We start from the raw sequence: 25,984 nt of genomic DNA, 5'->3' as shown, positions 1-25,984 counted from the left end.
CTGTACTGTTTTTTTCTATTCCACTGTGAAAGATTTCAAACTGCTTTTTCTCCATATATACAGAGCACTCTCTTGTATCATTTAGGGGAAAAAAGGGTCATCATAAAAACCATTTTTAACAGCTGCATAATAGTCCAACACATAGACATGCTACAATGTACACACTCATTCTCCTAATATTGGAAACTTTAGGATGTTCTTAATTTTCAGCTACTATAAATGAATACCTTAGAGCACACATCAGAGTTTTTCTAAGACCACACATTTCCAGAAATGGAGTTAGCGAGTCAGAGCGTGCAGCAGCAATGGGGAACGGTGAGCCGGTGCCCAGCCAGGCCCAGCCCAGGAACGTGACTAGCTGTCGACGCTCAGTGGTTGAGAGGAGACCACACCCAGGTCCTCAGAGGCCCCTTTCTGAGGCCTCCACACGCTGCCTCCCCAGCCCCAGGCCCCTCCCATGTGCTGCCAGCAGCAGCCCACCCTCCTCCACCATCACTGGGCGCCTTCTCTGCGTGCTTCACCGTCAGCTCGTCACGGCCAAATCCGACTCCTAATCCACACCCAAAAACGACCTCCCTTACTCTGCTGGCCCCAGTAAGTTGATGTTTCAATAACCGAATACGGAATTTAAATATGCTGCTGAGATGAAGAGAAAGGACACAAGAGAAAATGTGAAAATCCGTTTTCCTGATGGTACCTGATATAAAAGAGAACGTAAGCTTGCTGACTGAGGACCGATCTAATATCACTGGTAGATACGATGGAGTCATTCATTTGGTACCAGAGGCCATTGCTCGCCTGCAAGATAGGCAACAAAAGTGGAATTAGATACGATCGGACGAAGACGGAACACCACACAGGAACGTAAGAAAAATGGGCCTTCGTATTTTCACTGGCAAAGCCCCACCTTGCCCCCCAAGAGCCAGCGCTACCTCAGAGGTTCTTTTAAGACGGCAAAGCCTACACCGCTTACTTTGATGTAGCAGAAGTAGTGGCCGGCGTGGCAGTTAAAGCCCGTGTGCACCAGCACCGCGTACAGGACATAGATAATCGGCTCTCCATTCGGCTGAGACATGTACGGTCGGATATCAAGATATTCAGGATATTTCACATCCTACACAGAAACGGGGAGAGGATCAGGAATGTCGCTTCTGAAGGCCCAGATCCTTCCGCATATCCCCACGGAGAGCCGCGCGCCGTCGGGCTCTGTGCCCTCAGATGTTCCAGCAGAAACCTAACACGCTGAACCACACTTCAAAAGGCACCACCAGCCTGGAGCCACCCTGAGCCCGCACGTCCTTCGTGCGCTCCCACCCTTCCTGATTTCCCTGAAGCAGACAAGGCTCTGCATTAAGCAAACCCTCTGAATCGGCCACGGGACGCGATGGAACACTAATTCTGGAAGTCGGTCGCACGTGGCTTTACTACTTTGGGAAGGGACTGTTTAGATCTCTTGCATACTACTGATTTCTGATACATCCAGTCTTCACGAAAATTCAGTGTGCTGCCCTGAGAAAATCTCGACAAAGAAAGCCGACTCTTGGATCGTGAATGACACCGGCTCTCCCTGTGTCCCCACTTTCCCTGACCGCGACGCCCAAGTGCAGACCACAGTTACCAGTTTTGTTGTCAGAAAGTCCAACCAGCTAAAGGACAGAGAAACTGCACTCAGGAACGCACACGGCACACTACACCAGCTCAAAGCTCGGGCACGTTTCTCCCCACTAAGCACCAGAACAACCCAGGAAATCAAGGTAACAAACTGTTCAGTTAGGTCGTGTATAACACTTGATAGTTACTGACACATAAGCACATAAAAGGTTATTAATATTATCTTCCTACCTTAGCAATTTTTCCACCAGTAAAATTTGCAAACCGTTTCAGAGAAAGTGTAAGAACATTAGAGGATCTGTGTATAGTGAATCTCTTTGAAGCTGGAACCATCTTTTTACACCTTGAAATAAACAGAAACAAAGGATTAAGAAGATATGTGTATGTATATACGTATTTTTTAAGTCTTTCCCTTGTTATTTTTCTGAAACACTTCCCGCCAAACCAAAAGAAAGCTGCTAGATAAAACACACCACTCCTCCTCTCAACCAACAGTGAAAACACTAAAATTTACGACAGAGGGAGATTGCTCAATAGCATAAAAGAAAAAAGGAAGCTAGGACAGATTCTGAGAAGCCCCATAGTCACTGATAATTTTTCAATTAGGTTAAATACAGAATTCTCTCAACTCAAAACCAACTGAACATCCGTGGAACTTAGAATAGGAGAGGTACTTGTGGCTGTGGGGAGCTTTCCCCCCAAGACATGAGTATTTGGTAACGATCACCCATAGTACCAGCTTCTAAAAAAATGAAAATCCACTGAAACATGTGAAACTGGACTTTCTTCAAACAGAGGCTCTCTTGACTTCACAGGGAAACACAGCAGTGAATCATCAACACTGGATGTTTCCAGCAGTTACCACCCTGAATCCTGGGTGAGAAGCAGCGGAGAGAGCAAGAGCCTTAACTGCTCTCAGAGAAGGCGAGCCCCACTCCACCGGCGCCTCTAACAAGGAGTCCACGAAAACGCTGCTCACCACAGACGCGTCAGCCGGGCCGCGCAAGGCCGAGCAGCTACCGTGGACCGCCCCCCCCGCAAACCCGCCCAGTCATGGGGCACGGAACCTCCCTGGGGCAAGAGGTGCAGGCAGACTCCGAGCGCTCCGGCCCTGGGAGCACGGAGACCCAACGCCCTCCCAGACGGCACAGATGCGAACAGGGCTCTCCCAGCCCCACCGCAAGCCGCCCCGCCGCCACACCCGCGTACTTGCTGCACTTGTAAGAGTTTTCCCCGTCCAGCTGCTCCGGCTTCACAAACTGCTCCAGCGCCTTGTTCACACTCTGAGCGGCCTGGAAAGAGAAGACAGCATCAGCACGCGGGACCTCTCACCGCCACTCGACGGAAGAAAGAGAAAACACGACTCAAAAGTCTAAAAGCCAATGTGAATTTTTATGTAGAAATTTCTCTTTTGACTTTTATACGGGTACCCATCCCATGCCTTTCCCTTCGTTAAACGCCAGGCACATCCAAGTGAATGACGTGTAAAGAAGCTGCTTGCTGCAGTGTTATTCCAAAGAGCATAAAATGGGGAAAAAAAAAAACCCAACAAGCACCAGCAAGGAAGAGGGCCTGTGCCTGGTGGTGCCCACGCTCAGCGGGCCGCCGCACCCCCGAGGCGCATGCCCCCAGAGAGGCTGCCAAGTGGAAGTACGTGAAGGTGGCCACTGGCCAAACAGGCCCAAGGTGTAATCGCGTTGTTAGAGGCAGTAAATAATAGGTTCTGGGACAGTTTATATCAGATTGTTAAGGCTTCACCCTGAGGGATGGGACCCTCTACACATCTGCAACGTTCCTCATTTTCATCCTAAGCATGTATTACATTTGTAATCATAAAGTAAGAGCTTAACAGAAAATAGGAGCTTAGAGAATGCAAGAAACAAAAGAGCTTCTAAACAGTGACAATCATCTAAATTAAGCTAATGCAGGCAACAGATTTTGATTTTATCACAATCAAGTGAAAAGTCAAAGGGCAAGAAAAGTCCCTAAGCTCCCTGCTACAAATCTTACATTATTTCCTCTAAATACAGTCTCAGCATTTGAACATTTTCAATCCGTATTCTCTAGCAAGTGTAGTGAAGTTATAAATGAACCACAGACAAGATCACACAGAGTCTGGCTGTCTTTTTCTGACCTCGCCGCCACAACTAGCACACGTACCTTTATCTCCAACGTAATATCGAGATATGGGTCGAACGTATCTGAGACACCTTTGCAATTTAAACACTTGACTGAAATGAAAATAAAATGCAAAGAATAAGCAAAGTGTAACCCTTATGGCGATACCAACTACTGACACAAAAGAACACAAAAATATTATTTTCAAATAAAAAATTTAAAGTACATTTTTCAGATTGCACAAGAGTGTTAATATGACCCACAGTGTGAGCCAAGGTGTCGTGAGTGCAGCCCACGGGTGCTGCTGGCTGGAATGTGAACGGGGATAACCTCTTGGAAGAATGATCTGGAGTATCAGAATTTAAAACACACACACCACCCTTCAATGCAGAAATTCTGATAACTTAGAACTCATCCTACTTAGACACTTCTCCGTGAACAGAAAGGCACTGTAGAAGGACGTCCCATGAATGACTAATGGTAGTAACACCGAAGAATTACAGCTTCAATATCCATTGTTAGGGGACTTAAACAAATGGAATTCTACTTCAGCCGTGAGAGACCATGTTACCTGCATGTACCAAGATGTTAAGGGAAAAAGGGAAGAGATCCATCCAACACACTCTCAGTCCGCTCGTGCCTAGGAAAGTCCTGGCAGGCTATACTCTGAACTGGGGGGAGGGAGACACACTGTCCATCGCTAACCCTTTCCTACTGCACTTCTTTAACCACATGCATGTACCTCTTTATCAACCTGAAATAAAACTTTACCTCTCGATCTTAGGTATCCTCCAAATATCTGACAAACGAGGGTGGTAGCCTGGGTGTGTCTGTCTAATCTGAAAAATAAACGGTGACATGAGACAAGAGTTCTACAGTAATTACAGATGCTGTGACCCCTCTAAAAGAACAAGAATTCAAACAGGAAGCCACGAAATAAAAAGACACCAGTATGCACGGCAGCCAGCGAGTCGTCTCATCTGGACCAAAGCACAGTGAGGGTGTGGGGAGAGGCAGAAAGAGACAGGAGAGTACTGAGAAGGGGGCGGACACGAGGCAGGAGTGTGGCCGGGAAGCGAGCAGCAAGGCTGCGACACTGGGCGTGTGGACCAGCTGCTGAAGGCAGGGAGCGCAGGGCGTTCTCCTCTGCCCTGGGGTCCATCATCCAAGTGAGCAGAGCCCAGCCAAGGCAGCGATAGCGACGGTGGGAGCGGAACAGGAGATCTACCAGGTGTGTTCGGGAAATGCAAGTGGGTTAGGATTTGGTATCTAGTTGTACTCGCAATCTTCCTCTTGAGTCTACATTTAGATTTTAAGGAAGAAAACGCAAGAATTGGTAACTGACCAGAGTAAGAAAGAAGCAGGGAACACACAAAGATTTCAGAGGCTGGAGAGGAGCAGAAAACATGCTGGGCACAACCAGAAAGGAAAAGTGGATAGTTTTAGATCTGCAAAGGGATGCTGATGCTGAGAAACTGAGTAATGGCAAAATCGACCCCCAATTCCTGACTTCCGTAATTAAATCCACATTGTTATAGTAAGCATACCCTTAAAATTTTTCCATCATTTTAAAATGATGGCAATCGCTTGAGGAAGAGGCAGTGCAAAGTCAAAGGGACGCAAACACAGAGCTCGGGACATTCATGTAAAAGGCACGACTGAACTTCAGTAAGCCAGTGATGCCAAGGGAAGAAGTGACCGACGCTTTGCTGTACTCACTTATTGCTGCCATTCAAGCACGCTTTTTGCATAGCATCAACAGTGTACTGAAGGAATTCGTGGGCATCTTCTTGGTTTCCAAAGCGGAAGTGCCTAGCTATACCTGTGAAGTTTCAGTAAAGACAAAGTTTTATCTTCACATAGGATACGCCCCAGCTGTACCCCCCAGACATTCCACCCAGGGCCATCTGTCAGCTAGGAAGCAGCTAACTATTTTATGAGGACGCAGCACTCACACACACTACCCTGAGGACAGCAAGGCCCACGCCCTGCAGACTATTACAAGTACACACTGGCTAGAGCTGCTGAGAGCCCAGAGGCTCCAGGTCTGCAGCTAACAAAACTATCCTTGAATAAATTCAACTTCAGCTGCACTGTCTCAGAACTTTGTTCAAAATGTTACATTTGGTTGAAACGAGATGTTAGTGCCTACAACCTTAAATTCAGGTCTCCCTAAGAGACTCCACAGCGAACATAAATGTCTGAGTGCATCTTGGTTCTGTCTCAACAACCCACAGAACACACTGTGTCCTCAGAATCTCTGCAGCCTTCTTTCTTTCTTTTTTTTTTTTAAGAGATTTTATTTACTTGAGACAGAGACAGAAAGAAAGCATAAAAGGGGAGAAAGTCAGAGGGAGAAGCAGACTCCCCATGACACTGGGAGCCCAACGCAGGACTTGATCCCAGGACTCTGGGATCATGACCTGAGCCCAAGGCAGTCACTTAACCAGCTGAGCCACCCAGGTGCCCAGCAGCCTTGTTTCTAATGGACTAAATGGCTACAAGACAAAATGACAATAAAAAACAAGTGCCTAGACAATGTCACACTAAAACATGAACAGACCAATTTCTATAAATGAATATACAGAAACATATATTAGCTTGAGCCATATGAAACTGCCAGTATTCTGCCAGTTCTGCCTACAAAAATGACAATCTCGTGCTCCCGCCATGTGTGTGGGGGTTATGTGAGCTCGTGAATATACATGCACACAAACAGCAATGACCTTTCCTTAAAGTCTAGGTTTAAAAACAATCAAATCATTTTTTATATACACAAAATTAAACAAACAAAATTTCCCCTGGCTGTAATTCTGCCAGGATCCAAAACTGTTTAAAAAAATGTTTTGTGTTGGGATGCCTGGGTGGCTCAGTCGGTTAAGAGTCCGCCTTCTGTTCAGATCATGCTCCCAGGGTCCTGGGATGAGTTCCGCATCAGGCTCCCTGCTCAGCGGGGAGCCTGCTTCTCTCTCTGCCTGCTGCTCCCCCTGCTTGTGCTTGTTCTCTCTCTCTGACAAATAAATAAATAAAATCTCTTAAAAAAAAAAAAGTGTGTGTTGTCTCCTCCGACCTGTTAATACTGCCGGGGGCCAATAGAACACCTCTTAATCTTCGGCAGCTTTTTAGGCAAAAGGTTTATAGATTGTCGCTGTATAATTATCCAGCCCTGTAATTACCCCACTAGATTCCAGATTAACAGTTAGGGTGTCTTTTTTATTTGCACACATTTTTCCTTCTAACTCAATTAAGATGGTGTAAAAGTTTATTACAAAAATACAGAGAGTGCATTAAAGCAGTTCACATACCCTATCGGGGTCATTATAATGCAAAAGAAAATTTTCAAGTCATTTAAAAATGAAATAGAAAAAGTGAAATTTATCCACAAATTTGCTGTTACGAGTTTAAGTGTTGCTTTAAGAGTATAATTAATTTTAGTTTGATAATACCTGATGCTATACATAGTATAATACTCATTCACTGAATTAAAACCAACTCAAAACTATTTAAAGAAACCTGTGGGACACAGGGCGCCTGGTGGCTCAGTGGGTTAAGCCTCTGCCTTCAGCCCATGTCATGATATTGGGGTCCTGGGATCAAGCCCCACATCAGGCTCTCTGCTCAGCAAGGAGCCTGCTTCTCCCTTCGTCTCTCACTGCCTGCCTCTCTGCCTACTTGTGATCTCTGTCAAATAAATAAAATCTTTAAAAAAAAAAAAAAAGAAATGAAACAAAACCTGTGGGACAATATTATAACTCAGCGTAGTAATCCAAATATCTTGTGGGGGGAATCACTGTAAAACTTATCAACAAAGTGAGTTTTTAAAATTTTTAAATTTGCAGGGCACCTGGGTGCTCTGTCAGTTGAATGTCTGACTCCTGATCTTGGCTCAGGTCTTGCTCTCACAGTCGTGAGTTTGAGCCCCATGAGCCCACGCCCAGCGTGGAGCCTATTTAAAAAAAAAAAAAAAATTAATTTGCTTATATTAAACTGAATACCTTATTACACTGTCATCCTTTGTGGTTTCAAAGTGTGTTTCTATCCTAAATGTTTTACTAAAGACTTGTTACTAATTAAACCTATACCCACGTATGATAAAACATATTTGTTTTCCATAATACACCAGGAGCTCATCTTTTACCAGTTAGGCCATTAAGACTAATTACCTAATAAATACTAACATAAACTACTACAGATGATACTTACGCCGCATCTCATTAATGACGAACATCGGCTTAATAACATCCCCAGGATTACTGAGTGCCTGGGTGATATGTGCTTGCATTGTACACATCATACAAAATCCTTCTGCATGACCTGAAAGACAAGGCCACAATCCACCAAATTAGCAAAATAGGACTCCATACAGACATCACAGAATATCTTAAATATGGGCCCCACACCTGAAGTGAAGTAATAACAGCTACTGCAGGTCACGTCTTGAGCTACATACTTTCATTCATTCTCATTTAATTCTCCAACAAACCCAAGTGGTAAGTATGTACTGGTTCAATTTTATAAGAGAATACACTGAGGCTCAGAGAGTGAAAATTCTGCCCAATGTCAAATAGTATTAAGTGGAAGACACATCCTGGACTCAAATATTTCCTTCATATTCAAAGCCTGTGCTCTTAACTACTCTTTGTACTGGAAAAAGAAGTTTTCTCTTATACTAGCATTTGTCTCAAATAGCTAAAAAAAAAAAAAAAAAAAAGTCACTCTACAAGAGTCTGAAAGCCTCTCCATATATATTCTGGTCTTGTGGCCACATATGGGGTCTCTGCTGCATATTCTTCTTTTCTTCTTCCCTTTCACGACTTTAGAAAAATGTGAAAACCATTCTTAGCTCATGACTAACTGGTTCTACTGGTATCCTGTGAGCAGAGGCCACAAATGCCGCTAAACATCCTACAAGAAGCCCAGGCCGGCCCCCACAACAAAGCATTATCTGGCTCTAAACATCAATAGTGCCGAGATTGAGAAACTCTGCCTTAAACGAAAGGCCGCTCGGAACCTGCCTAACAAAGCTTTAAAAGCACTGAAAGGCTCAAACCATTTCCAAATGATATAACTGTGTTCCAGAATAAAGCTCAAAAATATTTATAGGGATTAAAAAAAAACCCTCCAGCACCCCAAAACATAAAGTTCTAATCAAAGACCACAAGGCATACAAAGATGCAGTAACGACCAACAACAAGGAGAAAATAAATAGAAACAGACCCCGAAATGGCACAAATAATAGAATCAAAAGACAATGACATTAAAAAAAAGACATTGTACATTATAATCAATCCCATGTTTAAGGAGGTAGAAGAGAACAAGAGCATGTTAGGGAGAGTCATGGAAACAGAGTCAAACGTATTTTACAGGTGAAAAGTAGAACCTCTGAGATGAAAAACACACCAGGCAAGATTAACAATAGATTAGACAGAAGGGGAGAAAAGATCAGTGAACTTGAAGACTCTGCAACAGAAATGTTCCATAATGAATCATACACAAACTCAAAACAACAACAACAACAACAGATATGCTTATCAGTGAGCAGCAGGACTCCAAGTTAGTCCCTAAACACACACGTAACTGGAGTCTGAGGGGACAGAACAAATATCTCAGGAAATAATGACTGTGTACAGAGCACGCAAGGGAGACTTTTAGAGTGATTCTACAGTTTTGTGTCCTGAGGAGGTGGTGGTGTGCATGAATCTAGACCTGTGCTAAAATTCATAGAACTACACACCAGAAAAGGTTAATGGTGCTCCAGTTACAAACATAAAAGTTTTTTTAATGACTAGAAGCCACACAAATTTGAAACAGTATATTTATAGACCTAAGAACCTCAACAAATCCCAAACAGAAGACAAGTGACAACTACACAAACAGTCACTCAGTCAGACTGCTGAGAACAGTGATAAAGAGAGCATCATAAAACCAGTAAGTAAGGGCGCCTGGGTGGCTCAGTGGGTTAAGCCTCTGCCTTCGGCTCAGGTCATGATCTCGGGGTCCTGGGGTCGAGTCCCACACTGCGCTCTCTGCTCGGCAGGGAGCCTGCTTCCTCCTTTCTCTCTCTCTCTCTCTGCCTGCCTGCCTCTCTGCCTGCTTGTGATCTCTGTCAAATAAATAAATAAAATCTTAAAAAAAAAAAGCAGTTCGTAATAAAAACATATACATAGAAACAAAGGTAAAACTGACAACAGACTTCTTGTCAGAAACACAAGACAATGCAGTCCCATCTTTGGGATGTTAGAATAAAAATGTCAACACAGAGTTCCATACCCCATAAAAACATCTTTTGAAAACAAAGACAAGACTTTCACTTCCTTCCATTAAGAAAAAAAGCCCTGGACACCATATATAAAGCAAACATAAGAAAGCTGTGCAAGATAGAGTAAAAGACAACCCAACATCTCTGGAACCCAAGGGAAGATACTGTGTTGAGTTCCCTGGGTTTTCTTTGTGCCTCATATAGTCCAGAGCCAAAGAAGCCAGGAACCTGGAAACACCAAACAGAACAAAGCCCCAGTGAAAGCCTGCTCTCGCTAGCCAAAAGACCAAGAAAAGGGAACATGGCAAGACAGAAAACTTTTTAGATAGCAATTCTCTATACCACTGGCCACAAGCTTCAGAAGAACTATGACCCACCCCCATCGACCCCTAGGTCAGCAAAGGCCAACCAGGCAGCCTAAACTTCCACTTGCCAGGCTGTAATGAGGCATACCAAACCACCCGCTAGAGCAGTGTTGAAGAAGATGGATTAGGAGGTGGGACTTTCATCCATGCTGGGTGGTAACACACCACACACCCCATCCCACAGTCAAGATCAAGTCACAAGCTTGGACTTCCACCCCACCACCTGGTAGTAAGGGTGACTCACCCCAATTCTCCACTGGGGTAATTTCAGAATCAGGACTTTCACCATCACCCTGTAGTACAAAGCCACTGCGGTGTCAGTGGAGACCAGATGGAGAGCAGGAATGAGGAGCCCCAATCCCCGGCCCCATCCATGAGTGTCAATGGAGACTGAGGAGGGAAGCTGGACTTCTACCTCAATCTAATACAATTTCCTCTGCCAGAGCGGTATCGCAGAAAGCCAGCTGAAACAATCATTAGATAATATCCACATAAAATTTTTAACACTAAAATATCCAGGTTTCAACTGAAAATCACTCATCACACCAAGAATTTCTCAACTGGGTGAAAAAAGACAATAAATAAAGGCCAACAAAAGGGGCGCCTGGGTGGTTCAGTGGGTTAAGCCTCTGCCGTCGGCTCAGGTCATGATCTCGGGGTCCTGGGATCGAGCCCCACATCAGCCTCTCTGCTCAGCGGGGAGCCTGCTTCCCCCCTCTCTCTCTCTCTGCCTGCCTCTCTACTTGTGATCTCTGTCTGTTAAATAAATAAATACAATCTTTAAAAAAAATAGAGAGAGACCAACACTAAGATGACAGAAAGAGATGTTAGAATTATCTAACAAAGAATTTTTAAAAGCCGTGATAAAAATGGCTCAACAGATAGTTATGAACACACTAGAAACAAATGAAAAACATAGAGAGACTCAACAAAGAAACAGGAGATAAAAAGAACCAAATGGGAACACTAGAAATAAAGAGTACAATAATCAAAATAAGCTCAGTGCATAAGCTAGACCGAAGAACAGAGATTACAGAAGAAAGGTGCAGTGAACGTGAAGACAACAACAGAAATTACGTACTCTGAACAACAGAGGGAAAACGGAGGGAAAATGAACAGGGCACCAGGGACCTGTGGGACTCTAACAAAACATCTAGCACACCTGTCAGCAGAGTCCCAGAAGGAAAGGAGAGACTAAGCTGGGCTGAAAAAGTATTAGAAGAAATGAAGAAAGTGTATGAAATAAAGAAAAGAAAAAACGAGAGAAGATTTCAGATCAAAAACCATGGAGGCCAGAGGAAGTGGCAAAACAATTTTCAAGGTCTGAAAGAAAAAGACTGTCAAGCCAGAATCCTATGCACAGTGGAAATACTCTTCAGGAATGAAGGCAAAATCGAGACCTCCTCAGATGAAGCAGAACTAGGAAAATTTGTCACCAGTAGACATACCCTAAAAGAATGACTAAGGGAAGTTCTCTCAACAAGAAGGAAATGATTTGTTTTAAAAAGAAACCCTAAGGGCACCTGGGTGGCTCAGTCAGTTATGCATCTGTCTTCAGCTCACGGCATGATCCCGGGGTCCTGGAATTGAACCCTACATCAGGCTCCCTGCTCGGCAGGAAGCCTGCTTCTCCCTCTCACACCCCCCTTGCTTGTGTTCCCTCTCTCACTGTCTCTCTCTTTTTTTTTTTTTTTTTTAAGATTTTACTTATTTATTTGAAAGAAAGAAACCCTAGAACACTGAAAAGGAAGAAAAGGGGCGCCTGAGTGGCTCAGTCAGTTGAGCATCACTCTTACTTTCAGCTCAGGTTGTGATCTTGGGGTCATGGGATTGAGCCCCACATCAGGCTCCACACTAGTGTGGAGTCTGCTCATTCCTCTCCCTCTCCCCACTTGTACTCTCTATAAAGTAAGTAAATAAAATCTTAAAAAAAAAAAAAAAAAGAGGGACGCCTGGGTGGCTCAGTTGGTTAAGCGACTGCCTTTGGCTCAGGTCATGATCCCAGCGTCCTGGGATCGAGTCCCACATTGGGCTCCTTATTCAGCGGGGAGCCTGCTTCTCCCTCTGCCTCTGCTGCCACTCTGCCTCCCTGTGCTGGCTCTCGCTCGCTCTCTCTGGCAAATAAATAAATAAAATCTTTAAAAAAATAAGATAAAAAAAGTAAATTAAAAAAAGAAAGAAAAGAAAAGAAACCAGACTTAAGTCCTGATCTGCTGAATCTTCTAATACACCAATTAAAAACCCATATTAACAATGTAGATTGAAAACATGACTCAACCATATGATATCTACAAGAAACTCATTGCAAACGTTAACAGTATAGGCAGGCTGAAAGAAGGATGAGAAAAGATATGTCATGCAAACATTAATTCAAAGAAAGTAAAAACAGCTCCACTAATAGCAGATAAAGCACACGTCAGAAGAAAGAAAGCTACAAGACATAGGGACATTATCAAAAATCCATATATAGATATTGATAGTTACCTTGCTGTACTCAAGGAATGAGGCAAGCCTAGGCCCCTCCTACTTGGCCGCCATCTTTTCTTCTCTCCTCTGATGTGTAATTATTTTTGTATTTTGTTGAGTTTTACTTGTAATATTTAGTAAGGGTTTTTACATATCCATAATGTACGTGTGTGTGTGTGTGTGTGTGTGTGTGTGTAGCAATACTAAATGTACGTGTGTGTGTGTGTGTGTGTGTGTGTGTGTGTGTAGCAATACTAAATGTGTTTGTACCAAACAACAAAGCTGCAATATATATAAACCAAATTCTAACAGAACTAAAAACAGAGAGAAATCCACAATTACAGCTGGGAACCTCAACATCCTTCTGTCAATAAATGAAGAACTAGAAAATCAACAAGGGTACAATATCAAACTGAGCAATATCATCAGTCCATGGGATATGGGCAGTTTATAGAACACTTCACACAACAGTGGAATACAAATTCATTTCAAACATTTGTGGAACATACACTAAGATAGACCATATCCTGGCCCACAAAACAAACGTCAAAAAATTTAAGAGAATTGAAATAATAAAAGGTGTGTTTTCTACCACACTGGAATCATACTAGAGACTAGAGAGAGATAACAAGAAAAACAATAAACACCTGGAAACTAAGTAACATGCTTCTATATCATCCACGGATCAAAGAATAAGTCTCAAGGGAAATTAAAAAATGCACTGAACTGAATGAAAATGAAAAGATAACATATTAAAAATGTGAAGACACAGCCAAAGAAGTGCTGAAAGAGAAATTTACGGCAATTACCAATATCAGAAACAAAACCAAGGATAACAATACAGACCCTGCAGATACCAAAAATTGAATTTGTAATTTAAAAACTCACACAAAAAAAGAAATCTCCAGGCCAATATAGTTTCACTGATAAATTCTACCAAATGTTTAAATAAGAATTTGCATCAATACTATACAATCTCTTCAAAAACACAGAAAAGGAATTAATATATCCCAAATTCATTTTGTAAAACTAGTATTATCCTGCTACCAAACAAAAATGGTATAAAACCAGAAAATTATAGACAAACATCTCTCATGGATATGCAAAAACCTTTAATAAATATTCAAATAAAACTCAACAAAATACAAAAATAATTACACATTAGAGGAGAGAAGAAAAGATGGTGGCCAAGCAGGAGGGGCCTAGGCTCACCTCGTTCCTTGAATACAAGTAGATAACTATCAAATCACCCTAAATATCCTAGAATCGATCTGAGGACTGGCAGAACAAACTCCACAACGGAAGGTACAGAAGAGGCCAAATGAAGGCGACAGGAAGTGCAGAGATACAGACTGGAAGAGAAAATGTGGCAACTGCAGTGGGGAGGGAGCTGCAGTCACAGAGAAGGGTGCAAGACAAACCAGCACACGGGTTTGGGGAAGATGAATCCCCATAGCAACTGGCTTGGAAAGTGAAAGGGTCCAAGTGTCATGAGTTCTTACAATCAGGAGTACTTAAAGCCTGAAGTTTGGGTTTTTTTTTAAAGATTTTATTGATTTATTTGACAGACAGAGGTCACAAGTAGGCAGAGAGGCAGACAGAGAGAGAGAGAGGAGGAAGCAGGCTCCCCGCGGAACAGAGAGCCCAATGCGGGGCTCGATCCCAGGACCCTGGGATCACGACCTGAGCTAAAGGCAGAAAGCCTGAAGTTTTAAAGGTCGGAGTGTTTGGCACTGGTAGAGCTCAGAAGACACTGGTGTTGCTCTTGGAAAAACGGCAGGGCAAACAGCCTCCAGACACACAGCATGGAAACAGCCATCTGAAGAGGAGCTAGGGCACACAGTGGGGAGGTTAGCTGCTCATCTCGAAGAGTGTTCCAGAGAAACAGCATTTACAGAGAGACACCCCCGAGAAACAAAGAAACTGGCTGGTGCCATTTCCCTCTCCCAACCTCAGCATAAACAGAGCTAGCTGCGGGAACCAGTGCAGCACCAACAACACCAAGCTCCCCTGTGCTCTGGAACCACCATTCCCAGTCACACTTGCCTCAGTCCCGCTACAGCAGGTCCTTCCCCAAGAAGACTGGCCCCAAACCCCTGCCAACACCTGTCTCCCCACAGGACGTTCTCCGAGGCCTTGGTTCCACGCAGCAGCAGTAACAGGTCTCATTTTACTAGCAGACCAGAGCACAGCTAGTTAAAAGTCGCCACAGTCAAGCCAGGACCAAACACTGCTCAACGCAGGCAAAGAGAGCCTCTGCAGACAATTGGATGAAAAATAGACTATAGTACAACGGGAGAGTGCATGTACCACACACTGGATACATCCCAGAAGCACCGGGTCTTGGGGACCAGAAGACACTACACTACAGGGCACAGCACTACAAGACCTCTTCTTCATAAAGCTTACCCTCTAGAACCGGGAGCCGTAAGTGACTTTCCTAACAAACAGAAACAGGCACAGAGACTTAGACAAAATGAGAAGACAGAGGAATTTATATCATATGAAAGAAGAGGAAGGCCATAGGCCAGAGATCTGGGCAAAACAGTTCTAAGTAACATAGCTGAATGAGAATTTAAGGCAATGATCTTAAGGATACTCACTGGATTTGAGAAAAGAGTGGAGGACATCAGTGAGACCATTAATATAGAGATAAGGAATAAAAGAGATAAAGGACTCAATAAATGAAATGAGAAACACACTCAATGGAATGAACAGCAGGCTAGAAGAAGCAGGCGAACAAAGTAATGGCCTAGAAGACAGAGTAATGGAAAGTAATCAAGCTGAACAAAAGAGAGAAAAAAGAATTATCCAAAAACAATAGAGTTGGAGAACTCAGTGACTCCATCAAACATAGTAACATTCATATTATAGGGATCCCAGAAGAAGGAGAGAGGGAAAAGGGGGCAGAGAATTTATATGAAGAAATAATAGCTGAACACTTCCCTAATCTGGGGAAGTAAACAGATAGAGAGATCTAGGAGGCACATAGAGCCCCAACAAAATCCACAAAAGCAGATACACACCAAAACATATTATAATTAAAATGGCAAAATATAGTCATAAAGAAAAAACATTACAAGCAGCAAGACAAAAGGAGACAGTTACATACAAAGGAAACCCCTTAAGGTTATCAGCAGATTTTTCAGCATAAATTCTTCAAGCCGGAAAAGGGTGGCATAATATATTCAAAGCGTTGAATGGGAAAAACCTGCAGCCGAGAATACTCTATCCAGCAAGGGTATCATTCAGAATAGGAGAAACAAAGAGTTTCCCCAACAAAAACTAAAGGAGTTTGTGGCCACTAAACCAGTCCTGCAAGAAATATTGAAAGGGGACTTTTTGAGTGGAAAAGAAGGACCAAAAATGACAATATGAAGTTAGGAAACATAAAAGCAGTAAAAATGAATATTTGTATAAAAAATCAGTCAAAGATCTAACAAAACAAAAGGATGTAAAATATGACACCATACACCTAAAACATGGGGAGGGGTAAGAATAGGTTCAAACTTAAACAATCACCCACTTAATATAGAATGCTATATGTAGAATACATTATATACAAACCTAAATGTAATCATAAATCAAAAACCACTAATAATTATGCAAAGAATAAAGAAAAAAATCCAAATATATCACTAAAGAAAACCAGAAAACTATGAAAGAGAGAAAGACTAGAAAGAATCAGGTAAAGTCTTCAGAAACAACAAGCAATAAAATTGACACACACCTATCAATAATTACTTTGAATGTAAAGGGACTAAACACTTGAATCAAAAAACAGAGGGTGACAAAATGGATAAAAAAAGAAGATTCATCTTATGCTGCCTACAAAAGACTCACTTTAGACCTAAAGACACGTAAAGATTGAAAATGGGGGGGTGGAGAAATATTTATCATGCAAATGGATGTCAAAAGAAAGCCAGGGGCACCTGGGTGGCTCAGTGGGTTAAGCCTCTGCCTTCGGCCCAGGTCATGATCTCAGGGTCCTGGGATCGAGCCCCACATCGGGCTCTCTGCTCAGCAGGGAGCCTGCTTCCCCCTCTCCCTCTGCCTGCTGCTCTGCTTGTGATCTCTCTCCCTCTGTCATATAAATAAATAAAATATAAAAAAAAAAAAAGCCAGAGTAGCAATATTTATATCAGACAAAATGGATCTTAAAACAAGGACTGTAAAAAGAGATAAAGAAGCTATATATAAACTACATAATAATAAAGGGAACAATCCAACAAGAAGATATAGTAATTGTAAATATTTACACACCCAACATGGGAGCACCCAAATATATAAAACAGTAAATAATGAACACCCCACTTACATCAATGAACAGATCATTTAAACAGAACATCAACAAGGAAACAATGTCTTTGAATGACACACTGGAACAAATGGATTTAATAGATATATTCAGAACATTCCATCCTAAAACAAAATACACATGGAACACTCTCCAGAACAGATCACATATTAGCTCACAAAATAAGCCTCAGCAAACTTAAACAGACCAAAGTTACACCATGCATCTTTTCTGACCACAACACTGTAAAACTAAAGTCAACCACAAGAAAAAATCTGAAAAGCCCACAAATACATGGAGGGTAAATGATACGCTACTAAAAATGAATGGGTCATCAAGGAAATAAGAAAAAGTTTAAAAATACCAGAAATGAATGAAAATGAAAAAAGATGGTTCAAGACCTCTGGGATACAACAAAAGCAGTTCTAAGAGGGAAAATTCTAGCAATAAAGACCTACTTCAAGCAAGCAAAATCTCAAATAAACAACCTATCCTTGTACCTACAGGAATTAGAAAAAGAACCACCACCAAAACCTAAAACCAGCAGAAGGAAGGAAAATAAAGATTAGAGCAGAAGTATATTATATAAAAACTAAAAGTAAACAAACAAACAAAACCTAAAACTAATAATAAAACAGATCAATGAAACCAGAAGCTGTTTCTTTGAAAAAAAAAAAAAAATCAATAAAACTGATAAACCTCTAATCCAGACTTATCAAGAAGAAAAAAAGACCCAAATCAATAAAATCACAAATGACAGAGGAAAAAAAATAAACAACACAGAAATATAAACAATCATAAGAGAACATTATGAAAAACTATTTGCCAATAAATTGGACAACGTAGAAGAACTGGATGTGCTCCTAGAAATAATAACCTCCTAAAACTGAATCAAGAAGAAACAGAAACCGTGAACAGACTTACTACCAGCAAAGAAATTGAATCTGCAATCAAAAAACTCCCAAACAAAAGTCCAGGGCCAGATGGCTCCACAGGCAAATTCTACCAAACATTTAAAGAGTTAGTACCTATTCTTTTCAAATTATTCCAAAAACATAGGAAAAGAATGAAGTTGGAAGTTTTCCTTCCATGAAGCCAGCATTACCCTGATACCAAAGTCAGATAAAGACACCACTAAAAGAGAGAATGGCAGGCTAGTATCTCTGATGAACACAGATGCAAAAATCCTCAAAAAAATACTAGCAAACCAAATCCAACAATACATCAAAAGATTCATTCACCACAGTCAGGTGGGATATATTCCTGGGTTGTAAGAGTGGCTCAATATTTGCAAATCAGTGTGATCTATCACATCAATAAGAGAAAGGATGAGAACCACATGATCATTTCAATAGATGTAGGAAAAGCATTTGACAAAGTACAACATCCATTCGTGATAAGCACTCTGACAAAGTAGCTTTAAAGGGAACATAACTCAACATAATAAAGGCCACATATGAAAAACCCACAGCTAATATCATCCTTAATGGGGAAAAACAGAGTTTTTCCTCTACGGTCAGGAATAAGCCAGGGATGTCCACTCTCAACACTGTCATTCAACACAGTACTAGAAGTGCTAGCCACAGCGATCAGACAACAAAAAGAATTTATAAAAGGCATCCAAGTCAGTAAGCAAAAAGTAAAACATTCTCTATTTGGAGATGACATGATACTATATATATATATAGGAAACCCAAAAGACTCCACCAAAAAACTGCTAGGACTGATACATGAATTCAGTAGAGCTGTAGGACATAAAATCAATCTATGGGAACATGCTGCATTTCTACACACCAATAATGAAGCAGCAGAAAGAGAAATTAAGAAAACAAACCCATTTACAACTGCACCAAAAATCATAAGATGCCTAGGGAAAAGACCTAACCAAAGAGGTGAAAGACCTGTACTCTGGGGTGCCTCTGTGGCTCAGTCGGTCAAGCATCTGTCTTCAGCTCAGGTCATGATCTCAGGGTCCTGGGACCAAGCCCTGCATCGGGCTCCCTGCTCAACAGGGAGCCTGCTTCTTCCTTTCCTGCTCCCCCTGCTTGTGCACTCTGTCAAATTAATAAATAAAATCTTTAAAAAAAAAAAAAAAAGTATGGTCCCAGCACAAAAACAGACATATAGATCAATGGAATAGGAGAACCCGGAAATGGACCCTCAACTATATGGTCAATTAATCTTTGACAAAGCAGGAAAGAATGGAAAAAGAATTGGGAAAACATGACTGCAACATGCAAAAGAATGAAACTGGACCACTTCCTTATACCATATGTGACAATAAATTCAGAATGTATAAAGGACCTAAATATGAGTCCTGAAACCATAAAAATCCTAGAAGAGGACACAGGTAGTAATTTCTCTGATACTGGCTATAGCAACTTTTTTTCTAGACAGGTACTCTGAGGCAAGGGAAACAAAAGCGCCACTGGGATTACATCAAAATAAAAAGCTTCTGTACAGTGAAGGAAACAATCAACAAAACTAAGAGCCAACCTACAGAATGAGAGAAGATATTTGCAAATGACATATCCAATAAGGGGCTAGAATCCAAAATCTATAAAGAACTAATAAAATTTGGGATGCTTGGGTGGCTCAGTCGGTTAAGCGTCTACCTTTGGCTCAGGTCATGATCCCAGGGTCCTGGAATCGGGTTTCACATCGGGCTCCTTGCTTAGAGGGGAGCCTGCTTCTCTCTCTGCCTGCCTCTCCCCCTGCTTGTTCTTACTCTCTCTCTCTCTGACAAATAAATAAAATCTTAAAGAAAAAAAAAAAAAGAACTAAAACTCAACACCCAAGAAACAAATAATCCAATTAAAAGATGGGCAGACGACATGAACAGACACTTCTCTGAAGAAGACATACAGATGGCCAACAGACTCGTGAAAAGAGGCTCATCATCAGGGAAATGCAAATCAAAACTACAATGAGATACCACCTCACACAGAATGGCTAAAATCAACACAACAAACAACAACCGCTGGCAAGGATGTGGAGAAAAAAGAACCCTCTTGCACTATTCATAGGAATGCAAACTAGCACAGCCACTCTGGAAGACAGTAAGAAGGTTCTTCAGAAAGTTAATAATAGAACTATCCTACAATCTCACAATTGCACTACTGAGTATTCACCCAAAGAATACAAAAACACTAATTTAAAGGGATACATGCACCCCTATGTTTGTAGCAGCATTATTTATTATACCCAGGATATGGAAGCAGTCCAAGTGTCCACTGGTTGATGAAGGGATAAACAAGATGTGGTATATATACTATATTATATATATATATATATATATATATATATACACACACACACACACGATATACTATATTAATATATATACTATACTATATATACTATACTACAATATACTATTACATATACTATATATAATATATACTATATTATTCAGCCATAAAAAAGGATGAAATCTTGCCATTTGCAATGACATGGATGGCCCTAGAGAGCATAATGCTAAGTGTAAAAAGTCAGATAAAGACAAACACCATATGATTTCACTCACATGTGTAATCTGAGCAACCAAAGGGAAAAGAGAGACACAAACCAAGAAATACTGCTCAGCTACAAACAATGAACTGATGGTTACCTGAGGGGAGCTGAGTGGGGCAATGGTGAAATAGGTGATGGGGATTAAGGAACGCACCTGTTAGACGAGCACAAGGAGATTAAAATAAAAACTTAAAATAACAATTACACATTATGGCCAAATGGAATTTCTTCCAGGGATACAAAGATGACTTGATACTGGAAACTATCGGTATAATCCACCATATTGACAGACTAAAGAAATATCACATGATCCTATCAATTTGATATCGAAAAAGCATTTAACAAAAATCAACATTCATTCACAACAGAAAGCAAAAATCAGAAAAAAAGAAATAGAGGAAACTCTTTTAACTTAAGAAATAGAGGAAACTCAATTTTAACTCTTAACTTAATAAGAGCATATACCGAAAAACCTACCACTAATATCAAACGAATGCTCATCTCCCTAATACAAGAAATGAGGCAAAAAATCCACTCTCCTTAAAGTTCTAGCCAGTGAAATAATAGGAAATAAGCATACCAATCAGTAAGGAATAAGTAAAACTGTCCAAACTTGCATATAACATGACTGTCTACTAGAAAAATCTAAACGATTCTACCAAAAAAAACCAAAAAAAAAAACCAAAAAAAGCCTTCAACTAATAAGTGAGTTTGGCAAGGTTACAGGATATAATATCAACATATGAAAATAAAATGTATCTTTACAACCAGCAACAAACATATGGACAGCAAAATCAAAAATATAATGCCACTTAAATTCCTCAAAAAACAAAACTACGTGTAAACCTAACAAAACAAGACAAAGCGTCATGATATTACACAACAGGGATAAAAATAACAAAGATGTAAATAAATGGAGAGACATACCATGTTCACAGGTTGAAAATGTCAACTTCAGTAAAAGCATTGATTCTCCCTCTCCAAACTGAAATTCAGGTTTCATATAACACAAAATCCCAGGAAGACTTTTTGTAAGTATTGATACTATTATTCTATAGTTTATATGGAAAGACAGACAAACAATAGCTCAAATAATTTTGAAAGACAGTAAGTGGCTGGAATCATTCTATCTGAAATCAAGACTTACTACATAACTATCAACAGCAAGACTGTGTGGAGGGACAAACGCATACCTCAATGGAATAGAACAGGAAACCCAGAAAGAGATGCGCACAAGAATGCCCAAGTGATTTTTTTTTTTTTACAAAAGTGTAAAAGCAATTCAATACAGGAAAGATAGCCTTCCCTTTTTCCTTTGTTTTTTTAAGATTTTATTTATTTATTTGACAGAGAGATCACAAGTAGGCAGAGAGGCAGGCAGAAGGGGAGGGGAAGCAGGCCTCCCACTGAGCAGAGAGCCTGATGTGGGGCTCGATCCCAGGACCCTGGGATCATGACCTGAGCCAAAGGCAGAGGCTTAACCCACTAAGCCACCCGGGCGCCCCAGGAAAAGATAACCTTTTCAACAAATGGTGCTGGAGCAAAAGGCATTTATAGACAAAAAACCTGACTTCACCCAAATCTCAAACTATACAAAAATTAAAATGGATCACAGACCTAAGTGTAAACTGTAAAACTATAAAACTTTTAGAAAACAATAGGAGAGAATCTCCAAGATCAAGAGCTAGGCAAAGATCTTAAAGTTGACACCAAAAGGGGCGCCTGGGTGGCTCAGTGGGTTAAGCCCTGCCTTCGGCTCAGGTCATGATCTCAGGGTCTTGGGATCGAGTCCCGCATGGGGCTCTCTGCTCAGCAGGGAGCCTGCTTCCCTCTCTCTCTCTCTCTGCCTGCCTATCTACTTGTGATCTCTCTCTGTCAAATAAATAAATAAAATCTAAAAAAAAAAAAAAAAAAAAAAAAAAAAAAAAAAAAAAAAAAGTTGACACCAAAAGCACAATCCATAAAAGGAAAAGTCAGACTTCACCAAAATTAAAAACTTTGTTCTGTGAAAGACCTTGCTAAGGGAATGGAAAGACAAACCCCAGGGCACCTGGGTGGCTCAGTTGGTTAAGCGTCTGCCTTCAGCTCAGGTCATCATCCCAGGGTCCTGGGATCAGCCCCACGTAAGGCTCCCTGCTCAGCGGGGAGTCTGCTTCTACCTCTGCCTTTACCGCTCCCCCTGCTTGTGTTCTCTCTCACGCACACTCTCTAACAAAAATCTTAAAAAACAATAATAATCATAATCATAATCATAATAGACAGCCTCAGGGTGAGAGAAATTCTTCCGAACCTACATATCCAACAAAGACCTTATCTAACTATATAAAGAACTCTCAAAACTCAACTGTATAAAACATAAAAACAAAGAATGCAATAGAGAATGAGCAAAAGATAGCAAAGAGGTATTTCACCAAACACGATATACAGATGGCAAATAAGCACATGGAAAGATGTTCTAGACCTTTAGGCATTAGGGAAATGCAAATTAAAATCACAACAAGGTACCATTATATACCCATCAGTATGGTTAAAATGAAAAACAGTGACAACACCAAATGGTGGCAAACATGCAGAAAAACCAGAACTCTCATACCCTGATGGTAAGATTGTAAAATGGTCAGCCACACTGGAAAACTGACAATTTCTTATAAAATCAACATGCAACTACCATATGACCCAGGATGGCAATCCTGGGCATTTACTTCAGAGAAATAAAGATATGTTCACACACATGTTGTACACACTAATGCTTACAGTAGCTCCGATCAGAATATCCCCAAAGTGGACCCAACCCAGATGTCCTTCTGTGGATGACTGGTTAAAAAAAGTCATGGCACATCCCATCCATACCGTGGAATACTACTCAACAATTTAAAAAAAAAAAAAAGGGTGGCTCAGTGGATTAAGCCTCTGCCTTCGGCTCAGGTCATGATCTCAGGGTCCTGGGATCGAGCCCCACATCGGGCTCTCTGCTCCGCAGGGAGCCTGCTTCCTCCTCTCTCTCTGCCTGCCTCTCTGCCTACTTGTGATCTCTCTCTCTGTCAAATAAATAAAATCTTTTAAAATAAAACAGCCCACTCATTGTTAGTACACACAACCTAAACGAATCTTCAGAGAATTAATGCTCAGAGAATTATGCTGAATGAAAAAGCTAATCCCAAAACATTACACATTGCACCACTTAATATATATAAATAACATTCCTGAAATGACAAAATTATAGAAATGAAAAACAGATTAGTGGTTGCCAGGGGTTAAAGGAGGACATCAGGGCACAAACAAAGTAGGCATGGCTATAAAAGGGGAACATGAGGGATTCTGTAATGATAGGAAAGTTCTGGATCGGACTGTATTCATGTTAACAACCAGTCTTACACTGGGGAAACTGGGTAAGGAACACGGGAGGTCTGTGTGTCACTCTTTTTTTTTTTTTTTTAAGATTTTATTTATTTATTTGACAGACAGAGATCAGAAGTAGGCAGAGAGAGAGGGAGGAGGAAGCAGGCTCCCCGCTGAGCAGAGAGCCCGATGTGGGGCTCGATCCCAGGACCCTGAGATCATGACCTGAGCCGAAGGCAGAGGCTTTAACCCACTGAGCCACCCAGGTGCCCCTCTGTGTGTCACTCTTACAACTGCATATGAATCTACAATTACCTCAAAACAAAAATGTTAACTTTTCTTTTTATTTATTTTTTTAGAAGATTTTATTTATTTGACAGACAGGGATCACAAGTAGGCAGAGAGGCAGGCAGAGAGAGAGAGAGGGAAGCAGGCTCCCCGCGGAGCAGAGAGCCCGATGTGGGGCTTGATCCCAGAACCAGAGCTGAAGGCAGAGGCTTTAACCCACTGAGCCACCCAGGCGCCCCAAAAATGTTAACTTTTAAAAAGGCAAAACAAGGACATCTCAGACTGAGAATAAAACCAAACAAAAAGCAGAGTTCATCCCTAGCAAGCAAAGTTAAGGGAAGTCCTTTAGCCATCATGAAAAAGAGCACATGGAAATCTAAATCCACTAAAGGAATTGAAAGCAGTGGAAATGATAACTCAACAGGTAAATAAAGAAGATTTTTGGGGGCGCCTGGGTGGTTCAGTGGGTTAAGCCGCTGCCTTCGGCTCAGGTCATGATCTCAGGGTCCTGGGATCGAGTCCCGCATCGGGCTCTCTGCTCAGCAGGGAGCCTGCTTCCCTCTCTCTCTCTCTCTCTGCCTGCCTCTCTGCCTACTTGTGATCTCTCTCTGTCAAATAAATAAATAAAATCTAAAAAAAAAAAGTTTAAAAAAAAAAGATTTTTAAACATACTGTAACTATTGAAAGCAAAACCTTTACAATTTGTTCAAGGCAAAAATAACACAATATATTGTGTGATTATAACACAGGTAGATGATGACAATGACACAAATAAATGCCATGAGAGAGGAGATGAAAGTACACTGTCACCAAGTCCTTACAATACAATACGCAAGTGGAATATTACTTGAAGGCAAACTGATCATTTAAAGATGTATGCCAGGGGCGCCGGGTGGCTTAGACGTTAAGCATCTGCCTTCGGCTCAGGTCATGATCCCACGGTCCTGTGATTGAGCCCCAGAATGGGCTCTCTGCTACGCGGGAAGCCTGCTTCTCCCTCTCCCACTCCCCCTGCTTGTGTTCCCTCTCTCACCGTATCTTTGCTGAATAAATAAAATCTTTAAAAAAAAAAAAAAAAGTATGCCAAACCCTAAAGTCACCATTAGAAAAGAGAAAACAAAGTTCCAGAAAATATGCCAATAAGGATTAACTATCATAAAATTATTCATTCAAAAGAAGGCAGAAGGGCGCTGGGTGGCTCAGTGGGTTAAGTCTCTGCCTTCAGCGCAGGTCATGATCTCAGGGTCCTGGGATCGAGTCCTATATTGGGCTCTCTGCTGGGCAGGGAGCCTACTTCCTCTTCTCTCTCTCTGCCTGCCTTTCTGCTTACTTGTAATCTCTTGTCAAATAAATAAAATCTTTAAAAAAAAAAAAGGCAGAAAAAGATGAAAAAGGAAGTAAGGAATAAATGGGACAAAGAGAAAACAAACAGCAAGATGGTAAGTTTAAACCCAACCATATCAATTAATCAATCTCTTAAGTACAAATGGGCTTACATCCTAAAATTAAAAAGAAGAAAGAAAATTACATTATGGGGCCATATACAAGAAATCCACTTTAAGTACAGACACAAATAGGTTAAAAGTAAAAAAATGGAAAAAGATATACCATGCTAACATTAATCATAAGAAAATTGGGGAAAAAAATCATAAGAAAATTGGAGGGACTCTATTTATATCAAAGTAGATTTCAGAACAAAGCATATTTGGGATAAAGAGCGTAATCTCA

At 41.2% G+C, this 25,984-nt stretch overlaps 1 protein-coding gene across 1 annotated transcript in view; it reads right to left on the bottom strand.

The window, feature by feature from the left end:
- The window catches only part of USP42 (ubiquitin specific peptidase 42), a 52,898-nt gene that overhangs the window by 12,959 nt on the left and 13,955 nt on the right, over positions 1-25,984 (bottom strand). Inside the window, exons 4-11 of the mRNA XM_045993838.1 lie at positions 7,933-8,043; positions 5,449-5,551; positions 4,501-4,568; positions 3,772-3,842; positions 2,821-2,903; positions 1,843-1,954; positions 974-1,114; positions 698-798 (exon numbers count right to left, since the gene is read on the bottom strand). Of these exons, the coding sequence (XP_045849794.1) occupies positions 698-798; positions 974-1,114; positions 1,843-1,954; positions 2,821-2,903; positions 3,772-3,842; positions 4,501-4,568; positions 5,449-5,551; positions 7,933-8,043 (790 nt within the window). The remainder of the gene's footprint in view (positions 1-697; positions 799-973; positions 1,115-1,842; positions 1,955-2,820; positions 2,904-3,771; positions 3,843-4,500; positions 4,569-5,448; positions 5,552-7,932; positions 8,044-25,984) is intronic.

The sequence above is a fragment of the Meles meles genome, chromosome 21, assembly GCF_922984935.1.
Source record: "Meles meles chromosome 21, mMelMel3.1 paternal haplotype, whole genome shotgun sequence".
Classification (NCBI taxonomy): domain Eukaryota; kingdom Metazoa; phylum Chordata; class Mammalia; order Carnivora; family Mustelidae; genus Meles; species Meles meles.
Note: the sequence above shows the minus strand (reverse complement) of the source record. Positions and strands in the feature narration are given on the sequence as shown.